Here is a 23,212-nt window from a genome sequence, read left to right on the forward strand (position 1 = left end):
TTATTTTTTAAAGTTTATTTATTTTGAGAGAGGCCATGCAAGTTGGGGAGGGGGAGAGAGAATCCCGGCAGGCCTTGCACCATCAGCACAGAGCCTGATGTGGGTGGCTTGAACCCATGAACCATGAGGTCATGACCTAAGCCGAAACCAAGAATTGGGTGCTTGATCAGCTGAGCCACCCAGGCGTCCCTCTTCCCCTGATCTTTTAAATTTTTGCTATTTTCCTTTTTCTCTCTAGTTTTATTGAGAAATCGTTGATATCCATCACTGTACAAGTTTAAGCATATAGCATGCTGGTGTGATTTACATGTATCATGAAATGATTGCTATGATAGATTCAGCTCATAGCCATCTTCTAATACAGATAAGCAAAAAGGAAAGAAAGGTTTCCCATTTTCTTTCTTTCTTTTAATGTTTTATTTATTTCTGAGAGAGGGAGAGAGAGAGCGCGCGAGCACGAGCAGGGGAGGGTTACAGAGAGAGGGAGACACAGAATTTAAAGACAGGCTGCAGGCTCTGAGCTGGCTGTCAGCACAGAGCCTGACGCAGGGCTCAAACCCATGAACCGCCACCCAGGTGCCGTGGGTTTCCCATTTTCTTAGTTAAGTAGGTGGTTTTTATATTCCTAGCTATATAAAAATAACATGGAATGAAGCTGATGTTAGTAAAAGTCTAAGGATTTTACTTAAGGCTTATAATAGCATTTCTAATTTTTGGTATTAAGGGTGGGAGTGTTTATTTTCTGAAACTGAAGTTTATTTTCTGTTTCAGTATTGAAGAATGTCGCAATATAATCATGCAATTTGGTGTCCGGGAGGTCACAGCTGCCCAGGTTGCCAGGGTTTTAGGAATGATGGCTCGAACTCATTCAGGATTGACAGATGGAATTCCATTACAGGTAAGTGTAGAAATCAGCTATTTTATAATGTGAATTAATATCCTACCCTCTTTATTTTATTTATTAAATTAAAGTATGATTTAAATTATAGTATGATTGTAGTATAGCATTAAATTATTAGTATGATTGATCTACCTTCCAGAGCTGAACACAAAGTAGTTGGTTTTGTTTAATTCAAATTTTACTTGTACAGAGTATCTCTGCTCCTGGCAGTGGGATCTGGAGTGATGGAAAAGATAAAAGTGATGGAGCACAGGCACACACATGGAATGTAGAAGTCTTGATTGATGTTCTCAAAGAACTGGTGAGTACATGTAATCATGATTTTACATTCATGATGTTAATATGATACAGCCTACGAAAGCAAATTTTAACAAAAGTCTGCTGAATATGCAGTAGTGTTTGGGGGTTCCTGACTTCATTGGCTCCAAAGTAATGAAGTGTCCAAGATGATTATGTACTGGAGATAGTTCATAATCAAATACCAGTTTTGTTCATTAGGAGTTGTTGCTCTGCAGTTCTGAGTGAAACTGCTGAGGTGATTTGGTGGAGTCCTGGTGTGGTTATTTTGGAGGGACAGATTTATTGCAGAGTAATGATTGTATAAAGAATTACTGAGAGAGGAGGCCTTCTGAATATTTTCTGGAAAGTGCAACAGAAATTCTATCTTTTTTTTTTTTTAAATAGTTTATTGTCATGTTGGTTTCCATATAATCTGCTGTCTTTTATGGTGGGTAAGGATATCAAAAATCCATACTTCTCTTACTACTCTCACTTCTAGAATATCCACAAACTAAATAATTGGCCCCCAGATAAAATACCTTTCCTAAAATGTTAAAATGCTTGAATAAATTATGTAGGAATGAAGCTTTGAGGTTTTAAAAGGGAGTAATGAAATTCAGTCATTAGGAGAATAGTGGAGTCAAGGTGTAATGTCATTAGTCTCATTCATAAAATGACAAGGAGCAAAATATAACATTAAAGACGACACATACCTATTTATAACATTTTTTTCCCTCAGGTTATTTATCCTTCCTAATTCTCAGTTTTAGTTTGTTATGTTTGTAACTTATAGATGGAGTTGGGTTATGGTTGTCTCTATTACCTTACTATTAACAGTATCATGGGTCTTTAAATTTTTCTTAATAGTAGGTGGAGTTATAGTGTTCAGACCTATTCTCCTTTAGTAATAGGATAAAATAATGTTTGATCATGGCAGAAAATTTGGAAAATGAAAAGCAAAATAAAGCCATAGTTTCATCACTTATGGATAAACCAGTTGTTTTTATCCTGTGGTTGTCATGCAAAAGTGAAAACCGCCTTTTCATTCAATAGTTTCATTATTGTACTTTATTGCCTTAGTGAAAATAATTTCTCTTTAAAAATTGCAGACAAGGACAGTATTTTTATGGATCTGAACCTATTTTCTGTTTTCAGAGACTGTAAAAGACTATAAAATGGAGTGCCCTACACTGTGGGTTTGAACACTTGAGTTAGTAACCCCTTTCCTCCTTCCTTTTTCTTCTCGTATTTTAGAGTTTTCTGTACACACACAAAAAATGTACTTTAAAATTTTTTTTAAATGTTTATTTTTGAGAGAGAGAGTGTGAGTGAGACAGGGGCAGAGAGAGAGAGAATCAGAAACAGGCTCCGGGCTTTCAGGGTAAACCTGATGTGGGGCTTGACCTCAAAAACTGTGAGATCATGACCTGAGACGAAGTTGGATGCTTAACTAACTGAGCCTCCCAGATGCCCATTCTGTACATTTTTGGACACAGCAGAAAACCATTTCAGATACGTTTGGGGTCAATGATTTTTGTCTCCATTGCTCACCAAAGATGAGAGGAAGAAACCACAGGGGATTCTTAGTGTTTTAACAAATCAGCCTGTGGTTTTACCAAACTCACCTTTGTGATAATGCTATCAATAGTTATGTTAATGGTTCTGTTCTGTCACAGTCATTGAGGCAAATTTTAGAAAGGAAAAAACAGTCTTATTTTCTCAGTGCTCTTGTTGGCTTGGAGTGAATATTTAATTTGAAGTTTGTACCGTTGCTTTTTTCTTCTTAAGTTTATTTATTTAGGGAGAAAAAAATGAGTGAGTTCGGGGAGAGAGGAAAGAGAGAATCCCAAGTAGTCTTTGTACTGTTGGTGCACAGCTGGATGCAAGGTTTAATACCATGCACCGTGAGATCATTACCTGAGCTGAAGTCAAGATTTGGACCCTAAACCGACTGAGCCACCCACACACCCCTGTGCATTGCTTTGTAAAAAGCAAGCATTAATGTCTTCATGACTTGAAAGGGGTCACCTTAGAACAAAACTAAACTGGCCATGATGTTTTAAGTAGATTAAATTCAAAGTGTGGACAGCCTTTTTCTTTTTAAGCATGAAATAAAGTTAGTGCACTTTGTGCAGGGTGGTAAATTGTCTTCTATAAATATGTGGACTTTGCTTTGTGTTTTCTTGAGTCTCATACTGCTTTTTTTTTTTTTTAAATATTTTTATTCATTTCTAGGACAGAGAGAGAGAGAGACAGCGTGAGCAGGGGAGGGTCAGTGAGAGAGGGAGATACAGACTCTGAAATTGGCTCCAGGCTCTGAGCTGCCAGTCAGCACAGAGCCTGACGCGGGGCTCGAACCCACGAACCGCAAGATCATGACCTAAGCAAAAGTCGGACGCTTAACTGACTAAGCCACCCAGGTGCCCCTCATACTGCTTTTTTGAGTGCCTTTTCATATTACATTTTTTTCAATGGAATATTCAATCATTTTGACATAAAGAATTTAGACCACTTTTCCTGATGCGTATAATTGGTATACTTTCTGGGGAGATCTTTAGTTAATTAAGAATGGTATTTGGGGGGTGCCTGGGTAGCTCAGTGGTGGCTCAGTCGGGTAAGCGTCTGTCTCTTCATCTTGGCTCAGGTCGTGATGTTAATGGTTTGTGAGATTGAGCCAGGTAGGCCCTGTGCTGATGGCACAGAGCCTGCTTGGGTGTCTCTCCCTCTCTCTCTGCCCCTCCCCAGCTGGCAGTGTTTCTCTTTGTCTCTCAAAGAACAAAGAAACTTAAAAAAGGAAAAAAAAACCCAACCCTTTTAAAAAAGAATGGTATTTGGGATCATTGATTTACCTTTGCTACTTTGTTCCAAGTTAGTAGAATCTTGGCTTAAAGACAAAGACTCATTGATTGAAGAGTTTTGCCAGACTGGGATGGAAGTATTGTTGGACTAAGTATGGGAAGAGAGAGTTCCCTTTTATATACTCCCATAGTCAGAAATATGTCTTGAACCAAAAGGTTGGAGTGCCTTACTAGTAGAGCCAGTTTAATTTGAATATTATTTGTTTCTAAGTCTCTAGAAACGTCAGATTATGATTATTTTGATATAATTACAACATTTTAATTTCAGATTTAATTTGGCTCTTTGGATAAAGCATAAAAATATTTACACTTTTTGTTCATTAACTTTTCAAATGTTTTTCTGTTTTAGAACCCGAGTTTGAATTTCAAGGAAGTAACTTATGAACTGGACCATCCTGGATTTCAAATTCGTGATAGTAAAGGACTTCATAATGTGGTTTATGGCATTCAGAGGGGTCTAGGAATGGAAGTGTTCCCAGTTGACCTCATATATAGACCTTGGAAACATGCGGAAGGCCAGGTGAGCAAATGGTGTTTAGCTGTGGAAGAGGAAGCAAATAATGACTTACTCTTTATGTAGTGCCATCTGTCCATTGATTAAAACATTTTTTTAAAGTAGAATTTGTCTTGTGCAGTTTAGAATAGCAGAGACTCCATTAATTTTCAAAAGATTATTATCATAGTTTAGTACTAATCAGACTCGAAGTGAAGCAAACTGTTTTCCCATATGTTTGTTTCCAACACCATTTTATCTCATACCATTATTCTGTTTGAATTGTCTATGGCTTTGAAAGAGCAGAAAATTAATGTTTTAAAGGAAAATTGTCATTCTAGTAACCTTAAGATTGAGATTAGCCAAATGAGAATGTTTCAGATTTTCATAGCATTAGCAGTAATTTATGGTAGTTAAGTTTTTTTTTCTCTTGTTCCAGCTCTCTTTTATTCAGCATTCCCTTATAAATCCAGAGATCTTCTGTTTTGCTGATTATCCCTGTCATACGGTTGCCACTGATATTCTGAAAGCACCACCAGAGGATGACAATCGGGAAATTGCCACCTGGTAAACACTCTCCTCTAGCTTTTCTTGAAAGGATAACTTGTACTTTTTTGCAATAGAAAGTTAATAGGGAGCAACTATGTAGTTAAAATGTTTTTACTGAAACAGGATTTTTAGTGAGCCAACTTGCTTTAAATCTTTAGAGAGATATTAATGGATAAAAGTCTAATTTTAGTCCCATTATCACTAGATAGTAACTTTTTTTCTCTGTAAGGTCTGCTACTGGGTATTCTCTGAAATTGTCAAATATTGGAAAAGAGGTTTGTACTTTTCCTTTAGATTAGATCCTTTTCTTCTGCCTACAGATTTACTTGCTTTCTTTCCTTTGTAAGTAGCTCAAGATGGCCAACCCATCCATTCTAATCCTTTCAGCTAAATTACCTAGTTTATTTGAGTTCCAATTCCTAATTTCTGAGGGAGAATCAGACTCTGGCCCAGTACGTTTCTCCTGGAACTCAAGTCACTCCTCTCTAGGAATGTGAGGTAAGGATGGTGAAAGTACTTCCCATTACTGTTGAAATACACACACTCACATGTTCACACACGCTCAACAGAGGGGCATGAGCTTGATTGCTCCCCAAAGGTAACAACTTTATGTTTCTTCTTTCTCCTACCTGTAGTTTTCTGAGACCCTTTTCTGATACAGAAGAGATGATTGTCTGCAGTTTGAGGGCTGTGGGTAGGATTTTTAGGGCAGTTTAAAGCCCTTTGGATATTTCTAGATCTTCTAAAGCCAAAAGATGGTAGACTTTTCCTATGAAGGTTTAGTTAACATCTGCCTTTTCTGGCCATATGGTCTCCTTAGCAAGTACTTAAACTCTTTTATTGTAGCACAATATAAATATAGGTGTAGCTCTCTCAAGAAAATATTTAGTGAAATAGTCAGTGGGTGAGGTTGGTCTGTGGCTGTAGTTTGCTGATCCCTGTTCCGAGAGATTGGCCCCAAGCAGTAGTTTGTCCTCAAATGTGTCCTTGGGTGCCTGGGTAGCTCAGTTGGTTGAGCATACAACCCTTTATTTTGGCTTGGATCATGATCTCATTGTTTTTGAGTTTGAGCCCTGTATTGGGCTCTGTGCTGAATGTGCAGAGCCTGGTTGGGATTCTCTCTTTCTCTCAAAAATAATATGTCTTTAAAAAAAAAAAAAAAAAAAAAAAAANAAGCTTGATTGATTTTTTTTTTTCCTGTGAAGTCTAATGTGTATAGCAGTATTTATTTTATAAATCCAAAATTTCATACTACATTTAACAGTTACTTAACATAGCTGTACATTCAAGTCTGTCTCAAGAATGTCTTTTAACAGCTTGTATGATTAAGAGTTCAGACAGGGTTAATATGGTTTCTTTTATTCTGTAAGTTTTCCCTTTCAGATCCTCACTTGAGTGTTTGACTTGAGCTCAGGTCATGATCTCATAGTTCGTGAGTTTGAGCCCCCACATTGGGCTCACTGCTGTCAGCTCAGAGGCTGCGTTTGGATCCTCTGCCTCCCTCTGCTCTCAAAAATAAAACATGAAAAATAAATATAACTTTTGCCATGGATTTGATGAATAATGGATCATTTCTCCTTTAGATTGCCCCATGGTATGGGGTATATGTTTCCTCTTGGCATTTAGTTTGATCTCTATCCCCATAGTTTTCATGCACTACGAGTACAGTAAGATTTTGAGGTTTGATTAAATTCAACCACATTCAGCTTCTTGGGGCAAGAATAATGCATATGGGATACTGTGGACTTCTGAACTTGGTTGATATCAGGTGGCACTTAAGTTATATACCCTTTCATTATCAAAGTAAACATCCAGCCTGTATTTCTGTGTAAAATTTTTCTGTGTATAAATTAGGTCGATGTTTATATTTTTGATTTTTGACTATTACTGAACTGTATGATGTTTGTTTCTATTTTTTTACACTAATTACAAAAATCTTTGATGGTATCTCCTTGCTAAGAAGGATCCATGATTATATAAGTGGTCTGTAGTGCCCTTTCCATCACTTACTGTCAACTTGGGCTGTCTCTGAAATTAGAGTGATATACTAGTATATAATTTTAATATGAACACCAGTTTAAATATTTTTCAAATATGGATAGATGACACCTCAGTTTTGTCATTGTAGTTGGTATCACTTACTTGGAAAGTGGATTTTTGTATACTTAATGTTTTCATTGACAGAGTATCTTACTTTCATTCTTGTTAGGAAGAGCTTGGATTTGATTGAATCTCTTCTGAGGCTTGCAGAGGTGGGGCAATATGAGCAAGTCAAACAGCTCTTCAGCTTCCCTATTAAACACTGTCCAGACATGCTGGTATTGGCCTTACTACAGATCAACACCTCTTGGCACACCTTGCGCCATGAGCTCATCTCCACTCTGATGCCAATTTTCCTCGGAAACCATCCTAACTCTGCTATTATTTTGCACTATGCGTGGCATGGCCAGGTAAGATATGAGTATTTCTTTGTCTTAATGTTTGACATTTTGTAGAAGCTGTTCAACTAAATTGTCAGTTTTGAATATGACACTTTGGAACAGTCACACATTCATGAAGCCTATTTTATCTTTCAGCATCATGTGGGTTTTAAAGTATAAAACTTCAAAGAGTAAGAAGGCAGTAAAAAAAAAAATCAGTATCATGAAGGCTCCATACTACTGGGGCAACACTATTCTTTNAGAAGTAAGAGTAAGAAGGCAGTAAAAAAAAAATCAGTATCATGAAGGCTCCATACTACTGGGGCAACACTATTCTTTTGAGCTTAACTATTTATCATGGAACTAGAAGGTACTTCTGTCACTTTTTAACAGTAAATGGGAGAAGATCACATCAAATTAATTGACATTAGTTTCTCTTTCATCCAAACCCAGCCTTTAAATTTTATTTTAGTTTCTGCTGAAATAGCTTTTAAGCCCTTTGCTTTCCCTACCTAATTTTGTAGAATATATGTAACATGTAAATATTTTCTTGCCTGTTGAATTTCCACCTCCCCCTGCCACCCACTAGCCTGTTGTTTTAATAATGACAAATGCAGAAATGGAGGGAAAAAAAGGCAGTCATCAACCCCTTTATATCAAGTTCCTTTTCTGGCTATTGTTTTTTTCGTTCACCATTTTTATTCTCTGTGAAGTTTATGTTATATATAAGTGCTTTTAAAACATTATATAAATGAAAAATGTTAGCTTTAGTTCCATGCTGTTCCAGTCAGCCCTCCATTTCTAGACACTCAACTTACATGGTAAACTTACAGTTTACAGAGTATTTAGCAGCCATGTAACCAAAGTTTGCTGCCCAGACATTTTTAGGTCTTTCTCACCACAGCTATGAGGTACAGATGGCAAATGGAAAGGAGCTGCATCTCCTCATTCTGTTGAATACTTGTTTCACTTGGACTTTCTGTTGTCCCAGGACAGTTACTGGAAAGTGATTTAGATAACAGTGCTAGCAATTGCCTTGCCATTGCTTCCATGGGAACTGATTACTAGATTATGACTGTTGGTTTCTGTCATTCAGCTACAAGCCGTTAGATCAGTTCTCAAAGCCAGGATGTTTTCTGGAAAAAAAGGAAATTGAATAATTACCCAAGAAAAGGAGCATTCGCATTTGTGAAAACAGCTAGATTTATAATGTACAAGTACCATTCCCAGAAATACTGGTAGAACATTACACTGTGCCACATGAGAAATGATCACCTAGAACTATTTTTTTTAAATCTATAAACTAGTAATTTATAACTTAGTAAGGAATTAAGCAAATTTCACGTACCCTCATGTTCACGTCTAATCTGAAAATGTATTGGCCTATGTTTTATAGGACAGGTACATTTATTGAATGACTATATGACCCAGGGTTTAGGGACAGGTTTTCATTTGGAAGGTGTGGCGATAACTTGACTTTCCTATAAAAAATGTTACTGCAATCACTGCTTGAGCCTTGAACTGATACACCTCAATTTTATGTAAATATAACAAGTAAAATTAGCTGGGCATTTATAGTAGTTCCTGTGAAAATGTTTAGCATTATTGATATGTAACCCACGTTTTCTTAGGGACAGTCTCCCTCAATCCGCCAACTTATCATGCATGCAATGGCAGAATGGTACATGCGAGGGGAGCAGTATGACCAGGCCAAATTGTCTCGAATACTTGATGTGGCCCAGGACTTGAAGGTGAGCGTGGAGGGACAGACACTTTTATTTATTAATGATAAATAACATTTTTTATGTTGTCTAGATACCTTAAGGATAATGCAAATGTAACTACCTCTTAGCTAGATTATGTTGAGCTTTACAATTTTGCCTTATAAAGTAGAAAGGGATTGAAAGGAGAATGGTTTTAGAAATGTAAAAAGTGTTTTCAGTGTTTACATTTGATTGAATTTTGTTTGGTCTTTTATGACAGTCGCAAGGCTATTTTAAAGCAAGTGACAATTGGCCTCAGATGTAATCTGTGAGATATAATTTGTGGAGAAACTGGTTGGGTTTTACCTCCTTTGTAGATTTCATTAGCATTAATGGAATCTTTTGACAAATAGTCTCTGACTCTTGATGACTTTGACCAGTAGGTGCATAGTACTGATATTGCAGTCGTGGTTAGGTTAGTATAAGCCCTAGTTTAGATTTTTTAAGATGGAGTAAGGATACTTTTTCATGCATTGTATCTTGCTCTGATTTAAGTTTAGTTATTTTAAGAAGCACAGGGTCAGTTTATTTTGGAGGTCAAGTCATGTGTCCACCTTTGAAATGTGATCTTAATTTAAGTAAGAACTAAATCTCCATTGAATTGTAGTCAGCTTTTTAAAAAAATATGACCAAGAAAATATTAGGAATGTTATATTTAGACTTGTTTGTAAAAATAAAAGCAGGAAACAAAATAGGACAGAGTGATAGAAAGACACTTAATTGTATGACTTACAGTTTCTGATATTCTTTTGCTTTAGGCCTTGTCTATGCTGCTAAATGGTACTCCATTTGCCTTTGTTATTGACCTTGCTGCACTTGCTTCACGTCGTGAATACCTCAAACTTGACAAGTGGCTCACAGATAAAATTCGAGAGCATGGAGTAAGCAAGATTTGTCCCATTTGTTAACTGGTCTTAAATTTTGAGGGCTAAAATAACTAAACAACCTTTTTAAATGGCAATGAAAATGTTATCATATTGTGGATTTTAGTCATACTGTCTTTAATAGTCTTTAATCTGAAAGCAATTATCTTAAATCTGAAGGCAATTAAGATCAATTTCAGATACACGAAGAAACTTTATATTTTCCAGGAGCCTTTTATCCAGGCATGTATGACTTTTTTAAAGAGACGGTGCCCTTCTATTTTGGGTGGACTTGCCCCAGAGAAAGATCAGCCCAAAAGTGCTCAACTGCCTCCAGAAACTCTGGCAACAATGTTGGCCTGTTTACAAGCTTGTGCAGGGTAAGAAAAGCATGCTTAAATATGACTATTTAGTATTGGAATTAGATTATATGAATAATTTGTTTTGGGGAAAGAAGGGTTAAGTGTAAGTGACAGGGGTTTAGATAATCCAGTGGTTTTTGTCTAGAGTACTATATTAAAAATACATATTCTTTCCATTTGAATGGATTTTTTTGTGTGTGTATGATGTGAGGTGGGGTCCAGATTCATTGTTTTGCATATGGAAGTTCAGTTGTCCCAACACCATTTGAAAAGACTGGTCTTTATCCTTTAAGTGGTCTTTTGAAAAATAAGTTGCCCATAATGTATGGGTTTTATATCTGGATTCTTCGTTCTATATATGTCTATCCTTATGCCAGTACCACACAGTCTTAATACTACAGCTTTTCAGTGAGATTTGAAATTGGGAAATATGAGTCCTCCAAACTCGTGTGTGTGTGTGTGTGTGTGTGTGTGTGTGTGTGTGTGTGTGTGTGTGTGTGTGTGTGTTTAAGTATTGTTTTGGCTGCTCTGAGTCCCTTGCATTCCCATGTGAATTTTAGGATCAGCTTGTTTTGCAAAGTTGTGAAGAAGCCCACTGGGATTATGTTGAATCTTTACATCGTTTTGGGGGAATATTGCCATCTTAAAATACTAAGTTTTCCGATTCATGAATCTGGGATGTTTTTCTGTTTAGGTCTTCAGTTTGTTTCAGAAATGTTTTCATTTTCAGTGTACAAGTCTTACACTTTTTTTGTTGCATTTATTGTTAAATATTTTGTACAAGTCATGTCATATGCAAATAGAGGTTTATGTCTTCCTTTCCCATCTTTTTCTTTCTTATTTTCTATAGTGTAAACCTGCAGACTAATGTTGAATAGAAATGGCAGCAGTTCTTTAAATCTTCTGTAGAATTTAGCATTGAATCCATCTGGTGCTAGGCTTTTTCTTGTGGATAGTTTTTAATTACTAATTCAGTATCTTGTTATGNTGTTTGCGTGTGCAGCGTCGTTTGCGTTTGATGCGTGTTTGTGCTGTGTGTGTGTGTGTGTTTAAGTATTGTTTTGGCTGCTCTGAGTCCCTTGCATTCCCATGTGAATTTTAGGATCAGCTTGTTTTGCAAAGTTGTGAAGAAGCCCACTGGGATTATGTTGAATCTTTACATCGTTTTGGGGGAATATTGCCATCTTAAAATACTAAGTTTTCCGATTCATGAATCTGGGATGTTTTTCTGTTTAGGTCTTCAGTTTGTTTCAGAAATGTTTTCATTTTCAGTGTACAAGTCTTACACTTTTTTTGTTGCATTTATTGTTAAATATTTTGTACAAGTCATGTCATATGCAAATAGAGGTTTATGTCTTCCTTTCCCATCTTTTTCTTTCTTATTTTCTATAGTGTAAACCTGCAGACTAATGTTGAATAGAAATGGCAGCAGTTCTTTAAATCTTCTGTAGAATTTAGCATTGAATCCATCTGGTGCTAGGCTTTTTCTTGTGGATAGTTTTTAATTACTAATTCAGTATCTTGTTATGTGTCCATGCAGATTTTCTTTCTTTTTAACTCGAATCAGTTTTGGCAGTTTGTCTTTCTATGAATTTGTCCATTTCACATAGGTTATCTAATTTGTTGGTATATTGTTCTTATATACTGTATCCTTACAGTCTTCATTTCTCTAAGGTTGGTGGTAGTAGTAATCCTGTCTTTCATTTCCTGGTTTTAGTAATTTGAATCTCTTTTGCCTTCTTCCTTTCCTCACTTAACACCCCTTTCTTGTCATTTTGGGTAAATGTATGTCTATCTTGTTGAACTTTTCAAAGAAGCAAGTTTAGGTTTTGTTTTCCTTTTGTTTTTCTGTTCTCCATTTCATTTATTTCAGCTCTCAACTTTTTTTCCTTCTTATTTTGAGTTTAGTTTGAACATTTTAAACCTGATTAAGATGGAAAGTTTGGTTTTTTATTTGAGATTGTTCTTGTTTAATTGGGGTGTTTATGGCTTTGAATTTTCACCTATGAATGCTTTAAGTTTGGTATTATGTGTTTTCATTTTCATCTGAAAGTATTTTATAGTTTCCTGTGACCCATAAGAATATGTTTAATTTTCCCATGTTTGGGAATTACCTGGTTTTCTTTTGTTACTGATTTTTTTTAAGTTTGTTTTTATTTATTTTGAGAGATAGAGAGCAGGCGGGTAAGGGGCAGAGAGAGGGAGGCAGAGTTGCACGTGGGGCTCGAACTCACAAACTGTGAGATGATGACCTGAGCTGAAATCAAGAGCCAGATGCTGAACCAACTGAGCCACCAAGGCACCCCTTCTTTTGTACTGATTTTTAATTTTATTCAGTTGTGGGTGGAGAATATACTTTATATGATTTTAGTCTCTTAAAAATATTTTTTTATAGTTTATTTTTGAGACAGAGAGAGACAGAGCATGAGTGGGGGAGGGGCGGAGAGAGAGGGAGACACAGAATCTGAAACAGGCTCCAGGCTCTGAGCTGTCAGCACAGACTGTGATGTGGGGCTGGAACCCACGAAATGTGAGATCTGACCTGAGCCAAAGTCGGATGCTTAACCAACTGAGCCACCCAGGCGCCCCTAGTCTCTTAAAATTTACTTGGACTTACTGTAAGGTCTGTCCTGTAGAATTTTCCATTTGCTCTGGGGGATATGTGTACTCTGCTGTTAAGAGTGTTACAGGTCTGTTAGGACTAGTTGGTTCTGTAGTGTTGTTGAAGTCTTCTTCCTTTTTTAAGTGCTCTATTGTTCTATCCATTAATTTCTAAAATGACATATAATTGATGTGTTTTTGTATGTGTTGATGTGATACATTTATATATTGCAATATATAGTTAACCATAGTAGTATGGCAAGATCTATTCTCTTTGCAACTTTGAAGTGTATAATATAGTATTGCTGACTATTAAGTATTGAAAGTGGGGTAGAGAAGCTTCAAACTATTTTTGAGTTGTCTGTTTTCCCTTCAGTTTCCCCTTCATGTGTTTGGGGACTCTGGTTTTGTTTTTTGTTTTTTTTTTAATCTTTTATTTATTTTCTGAGAGAGAGAGAGAGACAGCGTGAGCAGGGGAAGGTCAGAGAGAGAGAGAGGGAAATACAGAATCTGAAACAGGCTCCAGGCTCTGAGCTAGCTGTCAGCACAGAGCCTGACGCGGGGCTCGAACCCATGAACCATGAGATCATGACCTGACCAAAGTTGAACACTTAACTGACTGAGTCACCCAGCTGCCTCTTTCGTGTATCATCTTAATTCCCTTGTTTCTTTTGAGTTTATGGCTTTGAGTTCTTTTTTTTCTTTGTAGTTACTTATAAAGATTAACATTTTAGGGGTGCCTGGGTGGCTTAGTCGATTGAGCATCCAACTTGGATCAGGTCATGATCTCATGGTTTGTGAGTTCAAAGTCCTACATCAGGCTTGCTCCTGTCAGTACAAAGCCCACTTTGGATCCTCTGTCCTCCTTTCTCTTTGCCCATCCACTGCTTGTGCGCTCTTTCTCTCATGTAAATAAACATTTAAAAAATTAATTTTTTAACTTAAAACAATCTAATTCTGATTAATACCGACTGAAGTTCAATAGAATGCAAAAATTTACTTATATAGCTGTGTTCCCTTTCTCCTTCATTGGGCTGTTGTATTCAGATTACACCTGTATCTTGTGTGCCCATGAAAAGATAGATAATTATTTCATGTGCTAATCATTCTTTAAATCAAGTAGGAGGTAGGTTTGTGGCAAGCTATGGACACTAGTCTCTCTTCCACAGGATGAGGGTTGTTAAAGTTATCAAGAACAAAGCTTGCATTTGAAGTTTAGAAGAAGATGAGAGGGTAAAACTGATTAATGTGCTCAAAAACACTTGGTAATTGAGGATAAAAATCAGTAGCACATACCCAAATACAGGATGATAGGTCATGTAACCGACAGATATCATTTGTCCGGTTGCTTATGTTGGTATATAAGGAGATATGATAGTTTGTAAAGCTTATTATGCTCATGAACTCCCAAAGTATGGTGCAAAGGTTGTCCTGACAATTCTGCTGCAGCATATTCTACTGGCCTGCTGCTGGCTCACAGGTTTTTCAGTAGGGTTGGCATGGACAAGATCTGTGAAGGCTAAGTGGAGGTGACTGGAGAGGAATTCAACACTGACGATGTACCTGGTACCTTCACCTGCTATTTGAATGCAGGACTTGTCAGAACTACCACTGGAAATAAAGTTTTTGAGACCCTCAAGGGAGCTGTGGATGGAGGCTTGTCTATACACTGGTTACAATTTGGAAAGCAAGAAATTCAATGCAGAAGTACATTGGGAAGCACATCATGGGTCAGAATGTTGCGGAATATATGTGTTACCTAATGGAAGAAGATGAAGATGCTTAGAAGAAACAATTCGCTGAATACATAAAGAACAAAGTAACTGTAGACATGTGGAGATATATAAGAAAGCTCAAGCTGCTTTACAAAAGAATCCAGTCTATGAGAAGAAGCCTAAGAAAGAAAATGAAAGGAAGAGGTGAAACTGTCCCAAAATGTCTCTTGCCCAGGAGAATGTAAGCTTTTGTAGAGCTCAGGATTGGGACACTGAGAGCTAATAAACAAAACCACAATTTCTCTGAAGATTTTTCAGATAAAGACAATAAACTTATTCACCAAGTCAAAAAAAAAATCAAGATAAAAAGATTATAAATTTAAAAAACCCTCATAATGTGTTTTATATTTACCTATGTCACTTTACTGGTGCTTATTTTTTTTCATGTGAATTTAGATATTGTTCAGTGTCCTTTCATTTTAGCCTGGAGGTGTCCCTTTATTATTTCTTATTCACCAAGAAAGAATTCCCTCAGTTTTGATTTATCTAGGAATGTCTTAATTTTTCCTTTGTATTTGGAGGATAGTTTTGTAATCTAGGAATCTTTTATCTTAAAAAAAAAAAAAATCTTTTTTTAAGGGGCACCTGGATGACTCAGTTAAGCGTCTGACTTCGGCTCAGGGCATGATCTCATGGTCTGTGAAAGTTCAGAGCCTGGAGCCTGCTTTGGATTCTGTGGTCCCCCCTACCTCCTGCTCATGCTCTGTCTCACTCTGTCTCTCAAAAATAAATATTTAAAAAATTTTAATAAAATTTTTATTTTTAATTTTCATTTAATTTGGAGAAAGCATGAGCAGCAGGAGGGGCAGAGAAAGGGAGACACAGAATCTAACGCAGGCTCTGGGCTCTGAGCTGTCAGCACAAAGCTGGATGAGGAGCTTGAACTCTGTGAGCCTTGAGATAGGACCTGAGCTGAAGCTGGAACACCTAACCCACTGAGCCACCCATATGCCCCTGTAATCTAGGAAACCTTATTGACACTCCTTTTCCTTCAGTTATCTGAAAATGTCATCCTGCTTCTTTCTGGTTTCCATAATATCTGATGGGTCATCAGCTGTTAATTGTTTTTGAAGCTCCCTTGTTACTTTCCTTTCTGTTAAGATACTTTGATTGTCTGGATGCCCAGGTGCCTCAGTCATTTAAGCACCTGATTCTTGGTTTCGACTCAGTCATGATCTCAGGGTTTTTGAGTTTGAACCCTGCGTTGGGCTCTGAGTTGATTGGATATGTGCATGTTCTCTCTCTGAAAAAAACTTAAAAAAAAAAAAAAGATACTCTTACTGTCTTCTTTCTTTCTTTCTTTCTTTCTTTCTTTCTTTCTTTCTTTCTTTCTTTCTTTCTTTCTTTTCTTTCTTTCTTTCTTTCTATATATATATTTAATATTCATTTATTTTTGAGAGACAGAAACAGAATGTGAGCAGGGGAGGGGCAGAGAGAGAGGGAGACATAGAAACCGAAGCAGGCTCCAGGCTCTGAGCTGTCGGCACAGACTCTGATGCGGGGCCCGAACCCACAAACCATGAGATCATGACCTAAGGCGAAGTAGACGCTTAACCAACTGAGCCATCCAGGCTCCCCTTTTCTTTTTTCTTTCAACAGTTTGATTATGTTGTTTCTAGGTTTGGATTTTTTTATGCCTATATTACTTGGAATTTGTTGAGCTTCTTGGATATGTAGATTAATAGTTTTCATCAAATTCAGGATGTTTTCAGCTGTTACTTTAAAAAAAATACTTTCTGCCCCCTTTCCATTTCATCTATCCGGTGTGACTCCCATTTATTTATGTTGGTACATTTGGTAGTGTTCCACCTGCATCTCGGATTATTTTTCTTCCTTTTTTCTTTCATTTTTTTCAGGCTAGATAATCTTAAATTATTTTCAAATTCATATTCTCTTTTGTCTGCTTGAATCTAGTGATGTTTTGGGAAACTGGTGAAGCTTTCATATATTTTTTTAACTTTAAAAGATACAGTTATTTTTTTAAAGTTTATTTTTTTAAACCAATCTCTATACACAGTGTGTGGGGCTCTAACTCCTGACCCTAAGATAAGGACCGTCAGCCATCCCAAAAAATATTATTTCTTACAAATACCTCAAGAGGAAAAGGCTATTTGTAGTTGGCCTGCTCTATTTTTAGGGACTTTATTTTAAAGATTTTATTTTATTTTATTTTTTTAAAATTTTTAAAAATGTTTTATTTATTTCTAGGAGAAAGAGAGAGACAGCGTGAGCAGGGGAGGGTCAGAGAGAGAGGGAGTCACAGACTGAAACAGGCTCCAAGCTCTGAGCTGGCAGTCAGCACAGAGCCCGACGCGGGGCTCGAACCCATGAACCGTGAGATCATGACCTAAGCGAAAGTCGGACGCTTAACTGACTAAGCCACCCAGGCGCCCCTAAAGATTTTATTTTTAAGCAATTTGTATACCCAGTTTGATTTTGCGGCATGTCTTGTAAAATATGGTTGAAAACTGGTAAGTTTAAATAATGGGGCAGTTCTTGAAGTTAGGCTCTGAAGCAGGCTATACAGGCTCTGAGGTGTCAGCACAGAACCCTATGGAGGGCTTGAACTCATGAACTGTGAGATCATGTCCTGAGCTGAAGTTGGACACTTACCAAGTGAGCCACCCTGGCACCTCAAGCATTTTATTTTTAAGTAATCTCTGTACCCACCGTGGGTCTCAAACTCACAACCCTGAGATCAGGAGTCTCATGCTTTACCAACTGACCAGTGAGGCACCCTTGTAATAGTCTTTTTTTTTTTTTTTTTTTTAAATCATGTTTGGCCACTGAAGTCTCTCTTTGGGTAACCTTGTGGTCAGCTACGCCAATCACTTGACAATTTGACAATAGCCTTTACTTTCTCCTTAGAGCCTAAAGGCCAACTTGAGGTGAGCTCTTGGTCCTTTTTAGGTCTTTAATGGGAATATACAGATTTAGGTATTGGCAGAAGTCTACACATGTCTGAGGATTTCTTGATTACCTGGGAAAATGAGAGTTTTTCAGAGTTCTATCCATGAGAATCTGATTCCCAAATTTTCCTTTTAAGCTTTTTGGTTAACCTATTGTTTGCTCAGACTGTGATCTTCTTTCCCAGGGAGCCAGAAAATTAAAAACAGTTAACTTTAAATGTTTTCTACAAATACCACTATTTGGAGCTGGCCAGCTGTTAGGTCAGATAAAGATAATCTTGCCATTGGTGGTCTCATAGCGAATCTTACGGTGAAATAATGGCAGTTCTCTAAGAATGAGGCTTTGAAGATGCCTCAAGCTGCTTCTGAACCCTCTCCTGTGGCTGTCAGGCTGCTGGTTTTCTCTGAGTTTGTGAGCTATTAGTTCTCAAGGCAGTGGGATCAAGTGGGAATAAAGATGGAAGAAAGTTTACTTTTATTACCAAGGTTTTCTTTCTAGAGTAAAAATTCCTGGATTGTTGTAAGCCTTTAGTCTCCAACATTTTGATAAAGTTGATTCTGACAATATTTTCCACTTTTCTAGTTAGTTTTATGGGGGAGAGAATATATGGATATCTTTACTACACCATTTTTGCTTATGTACTATGTATTTTTTTGTGTGTGTGAATTCTGAAGTGTAATAAACAGGTATGAGTCTACTCTCCAGCTTAAACTGTAACATTTTTGAAGCTACCTTTCTTTGTTTTCCTCTCCAATCCTGTTTTCTTATCTCTCCCACAAAGATCTTGAATTTTATTTTGCCTTACTTTTTAAAAAAAATTACACGCATATGTATGCCCCCAACCCGGTGTTCTCAATCAATTAATATTTTGCTCCCTTAAAGTCCTAAGACAATATTATTGATTGTTTTAACCAGAGAGAAGTGTGCTATTGGCATCTGGTGGGTAAAGGCCAGGGATACTGGTAAACATTTTACAGTGAACAATAGAACCAACACAACGAAGTGCAAAGTGCTAATAGTACACCATTTGAGAAACCCTGCTAAGTTCTTCATGTGCTAAAATTTAAAGTTTGAGAGTTTTGACTCTCACATTTATACAGTTTAATCCACTGTAATTAAATGATCTGAAATTAAATACTGGAAGTTTAAGGGCATATTGAAATTGAATAAAATGTTTTGTATTTATGTGTGAGGAGGTAGTTTACCTGACTTGGATCTCAGTTTCTTTTGGTGATGTATTAGAAGAACCTATTTTCTTGAAGAATTTAACTTTACTCATGTAAAGTATTTAGAATCAATACTGATAAAAATAAATTCCAAAGAAGGAAGGTTCTTCCAATTAATAAATATAGAAGTAATTATGATGGAGTCACAAAGTTTAGTGGATGTTAAAAGGAGTGAGTGAATGTTTCAGGAGCAGGACAGTCACCTAATTTCAGAGTGTCTCCCCACAAATTAACAAAGGGAAAAAGCAGTGACGTTTCATTGAGAGAACTGGCATATGCTACATTAATTCTTTGATCAAAGTGATCACCAGCTCTCTATCATATACCTCATAATAAAATGTGCGAAGGGCACCTGGCTGGCTCATTCAGTAGAGCATGTGACTCTTGATCTCAAGGTTTGTGAGTTTGAACTCCATGTTGGACATAGATATTACTTAAAAAAGAAAATGCACTGGGAAGAACACAATGTGGTATTTCTTCCATAAATGTATCTAAAATGCACTGAGAAGAATAACTAATGTAGTATTTCTTCCATAAATGTATCTAAAATATCAGACAAACTCAAATTAAGGGACATTGTATAAAATATATATTTTAAAAAATCAGTTTCAAGAGAGACAAATAACAGCTGATGAATTTTTCCAGTTTAAAGAAACTAGGAGTGCCTGAGTGGCTTGATTGGGTAAGTGTTCAACTTTAGCTCAGGTAAATTGATCTTATGAGATCAAAACTCTTAGGAGTTTGTGAGATTGAGCCCTGCATCAGGGTTTCTGTTGTCAGCTCGGAGCCTGCTTCAGATTCTGTCTCCCTCTCTCTCTGCCCCTCCCCTGCTTATGCACGTGCTCTCTCTATCAAAAATAAACAAACATTAAAAAAAATAAAGAGGTGACAACCCAATGCTGTGGATTGGATCATGATCCAAGGGTAAAGTAGCAGTGTAGTACGTAAATAGAACACTTGATATAATTTGAACATGGCCTGTTTAATCTGTGTTAAACTTTATTTTTATCATTTTACATAGTTGTGTAAGAAAATGCTCTTGGTTCTTAGGAAATACAGTATTTAGGAATTAAAGATATTTATGTATCTAACTTTAAAAACTTTGTGGAGGAGAGAGTAAAAAGAATGGCTAAACAAGGCAAAATGTACCTAATTGGTGGGTGAAGCATTTATGGTAATTTTTTATAATTGCCTAGCCTCTTCTAAGTTTGAAATTGTGTGAAATAGAAGAAAGTTTTTCTAGAATAATAAGGAGTATTTCAATCAAATTTTATCAATCTGATATACCCAGCTTTTAATATTTTAACATCTGAAATGATTCATATCATTAGTGACCTCTGAATTAGAAATCTTACTGTTGGCATCAAGAAGTAAAAGTAGTCACATTTGGAAAAAGAAAACAAAACTGTACATTAAATGGGGTGCCTGGATGACTCAGTCGATTAAGTGTCCAACTCTTGGTTTTGAGTCAGGTTATGGTCTTAATGGTTTCTCAGTTGGAGCCCCTTTGTAGGGCCCTGCCCCAGCAGCAAGGGGCTTGATTGGGACTCTCTCTTTCTCTTTCCTCTCTTCCCATGTGCACGTGCTCTCTTTCTCTCTCTCAAAAAAATAAAATAAACTTAAAAATTCAAAACTTATTAGCTGCACTGTACACAAGATTTAGTTTCAGAGGTATAAGGTATCTCAGGGACACCTGGGTGTCTCAGTTGGTAAGCGTCCAAATCTTGATTTTAGCTCAGATCATGATCCATAGTTTGTCGGATCAAGCCCCACATCAGGTTCCACGCTGAGCATGGAGCCCCCTCCTCTTCACCATTTGTATGAGTGCACTCTCTCTCTCTAAAATAAAAAAAAAATTTTTTTTTAAATTAGGTATCTCCAAGAGAGAGCCAGTGCTCAGAAAATCCTAGTAATTAGTGATGAGTGCAAAGGCATATGGGGGATGGCGGAAATTTAGCCATGTGTTCTAGTAGGTTTTCTTTATTAGAAAATAAGGTTTGTTTATTTAGGTGTCCTAAGGAGTAGCAAGTGGTATTTTTCATTCTTCTTTTGTCTTTAGGAGTGTTTCTCAGGAGTTATCAGAAACCATCCTCACCATGGTAGCCAATTGCAGTAATGTTATGAACAAAGCCAGACAGCCACCACCTGGAGTTATGCCAAAAGGACGCCCTCCTAGTGCTAGCAGCTTAGATGCTATTTCTCCTGTTCAGGTAAGTGAATGCTACAACTGGTATGTCTGCATTTGTTCATAGACTTGGAATAGAATAAACTTCTACATCATTAGTAATCTACTCAAAGAAAAATTTGTCTGAGCTTATTACCAATGAGATATCTGCATGTCTAGCATCCACTACTACATTTTAAAGGAGATCTATAAATAGGCAACATAGTTGAGGATAGAGTTTAATCATTAAATAAAATATGTCTCTGAGAGGAAAGAGACAAAATAACTTCTTTAGGTAAATGGTAAGGGCTTCTTTTTAAGATAAGAATAACTTAGACTTGAGAAATAAGCACTGCCTTTGAACCTGATGTGTCTTGTTTGTAGCTTCACGGGCCAAGCAACAGTGCTAGAGCATAAGGACTTGTTATAACTGGGGCTCTTCAGCTCTCAACTGAACTGCTCTTTTAAAAACAAGGTACATTTAAGTTACTCCCTGACACCAACCATCCCCTTTCTCTCTGGGAGCAACATACTCCACTTCTGTTTTCATCTGCATTGACTGGCAGATTGGGGTTAAAAAAAAAAAAAAACTTTTAGTGATTCTTCAGTGACTGCTTTATAAAAGGCATTTTGTGTACCGTTTCAGTAGTCATAAAGGTCTGAAATAATGCCACGAACAAAGAAGCTTGGAAGTACAGTTATTAGATATTTTAAAAGATCTTTTGGTGAAAAGCATACCTTGTTTTTTGTTCATTTTAAATTAGAGCTGATCTCCAACCCTTAAGATCCTCACATTTTGAGTAGGTTTATTTGTTTCGGTCCCTCAGAAGATTTATTTCTAATTACTAAGCTTTTATTGTATTGGAAGTTAAATAATGTAGTTTGAGAGATTCTTTATCTTGTAAATGGGCTTCTTGGAAATTTTAAAGACCTAATGTAACAGTTGTGATGTGTCATTACTAAGTGCTTAGTGCTATGGCTACAGGGCAGTTCATGTTAAACATGAACTCTTGAAGTTCCATGTCCCTCATACTATAGTTCTGGTACTTTGGCAGAGGCTAACTCTTTAAACCTCCTCTATGATATAGTAAGAAAAATGTCTAGTACATTTGACTTGATTTTGGGATTTAGGTATCATCAGGATTGCTTGGGTTTTGCAGTTTACTTATTAAGCATACGAAGATAAAAGATTTCTTTACCTGTGTCATAAATCTGCATGGGCTTGACATATGTTTAATACATTCTTAAAATGTTTTTCTTTAGATTGACCCTCTTGCTGGAATGGCATCTCTTAGTATAGGTGGTTCAGCTGCCCCTCACACCCAGAGTATGCAGGGTTTTCCTCCAAATTTGGGTTCTGCATTCAGTACCCCTCAGTCACCAGCAAAAGCATTTCCACCCCTTTCAACCCCAAACCAGACAACTGCATTCAGTGGTATTGGAGGACTTTCATCACAGCTTCCAGGTAAGGGGGATGGCGGATGGAATTGCAGATCATTTGTAAGTTTTGTTTTACTTTAGTGTATAGTAAGGTGTTCGGAGTCATGGTGATGAACGAAAGCTGTTTAAATTGTGAAGGTTACTTCAGCCTTCAAAGCTGGGAAGAGAAAATTATACTATTATAATATTAATTCATTCACATTGTAAACATCCTGTATTACCAGATGATTGTATAAACAGTAACAAGTATGTTAATCACATATTCTGCAAGATCTGGGTTTAGATAAAGAATTCACAGCTTTATGAATTACAGTTGGAATAATAAACACAGAAAATCTTTTACATATGAGATTCAGGTATATGTTCTGCTTCATCCCACCTCACCTACCTTGACAATGATGGTAAATCCCTAAAACCTTTTCAGTTTTTTTTCAGGTATTTTAGCTTTGAACTTTTCTGTTGAAGTAGAGGTTATATCCCAATCCAACCCCCAACCCCACTTCTGTACCCATTTGTTTTGTCCTAAGATATCTGCATTTTGACTCTGTAACCTAATTAACACTGCTGTTATATGGTTCTAGCCCTGATTGTTGATTTATTTAAGTCAA

At 36.8% G+C, this 23,212-nt stretch overlaps 1 protein-coding gene, 1 non-coding gene and 1 pseudogene across 7 annotated transcripts in view; all 3 read left to right on the plus strand.

Moving 5' to 3' along the window:
• Positions 1-23,212, plus strand: part of CNOT1 (CCR4-NOT transcription complex subunit 1) — a 105,789-nt gene that overhangs the window by 49,247 nt on the left and 33,330 nt on the right. For all 6 annotated transcript variants that reach the window (XM_077751236.1, XM_077751239.1, XM_077751238.1 and 3 more), the window contains exons 9-18: positions 772-898; positions 1,092-1,202; positions 4,388-4,558; positions 4,971-5,098; positions 7,290-7,530; positions 9,132-9,251; positions 10,022-10,144; positions 10,355-10,506; positions 21,060-21,210; positions 22,428-22,629. In XM_077751236.1, the coding sequence (XP_077607362.1) occupies positions 772-898; positions 1,092-1,202; positions 4,388-4,558; positions 4,971-5,098; positions 7,290-7,530; positions 9,132-9,251; positions 10,022-10,144; positions 10,355-10,506; positions 21,060-21,210; positions 22,428-22,629 (1,526 nt within the window). The remainder of the gene's footprint in view (positions 1-771; positions 899-1,091; positions 1,203-4,387; positions 4,559-4,970; positions 5,099-7,289; positions 7,531-9,131; positions 9,252-10,021; positions 10,145-10,354; positions 10,507-21,059; positions 21,211-22,427; positions 22,630-23,212) is intronic.
• Positions 14,260-15,087, plus strand: LOC144221036 (large ribosomal subunit protein uL18 pseudogene; annotated as a pseudogene).
• Positions 21,512-21,647, plus strand: LOC144221052 (small nucleolar RNA SNORA50). The gene has a single exon (XR_013331946.1). It is a non-coding gene; the product is annotated as a small nucleolar RNA SNORA50 (small nucleolar RNA).

This window comes from Crocuta crocuta, unplaced genomic scaffold, assembly GCF_008692635.1.
Source record: "Crocuta crocuta isolate KB4526 unplaced genomic scaffold, BGI_CrCroc_1.0 scaffold124, whole genome shotgun sequence".
In the NCBI taxonomy this organism is placed as follows: domain Eukaryota; kingdom Metazoa; phylum Chordata; class Mammalia; order Carnivora; family Hyaenidae; genus Crocuta; species Crocuta crocuta.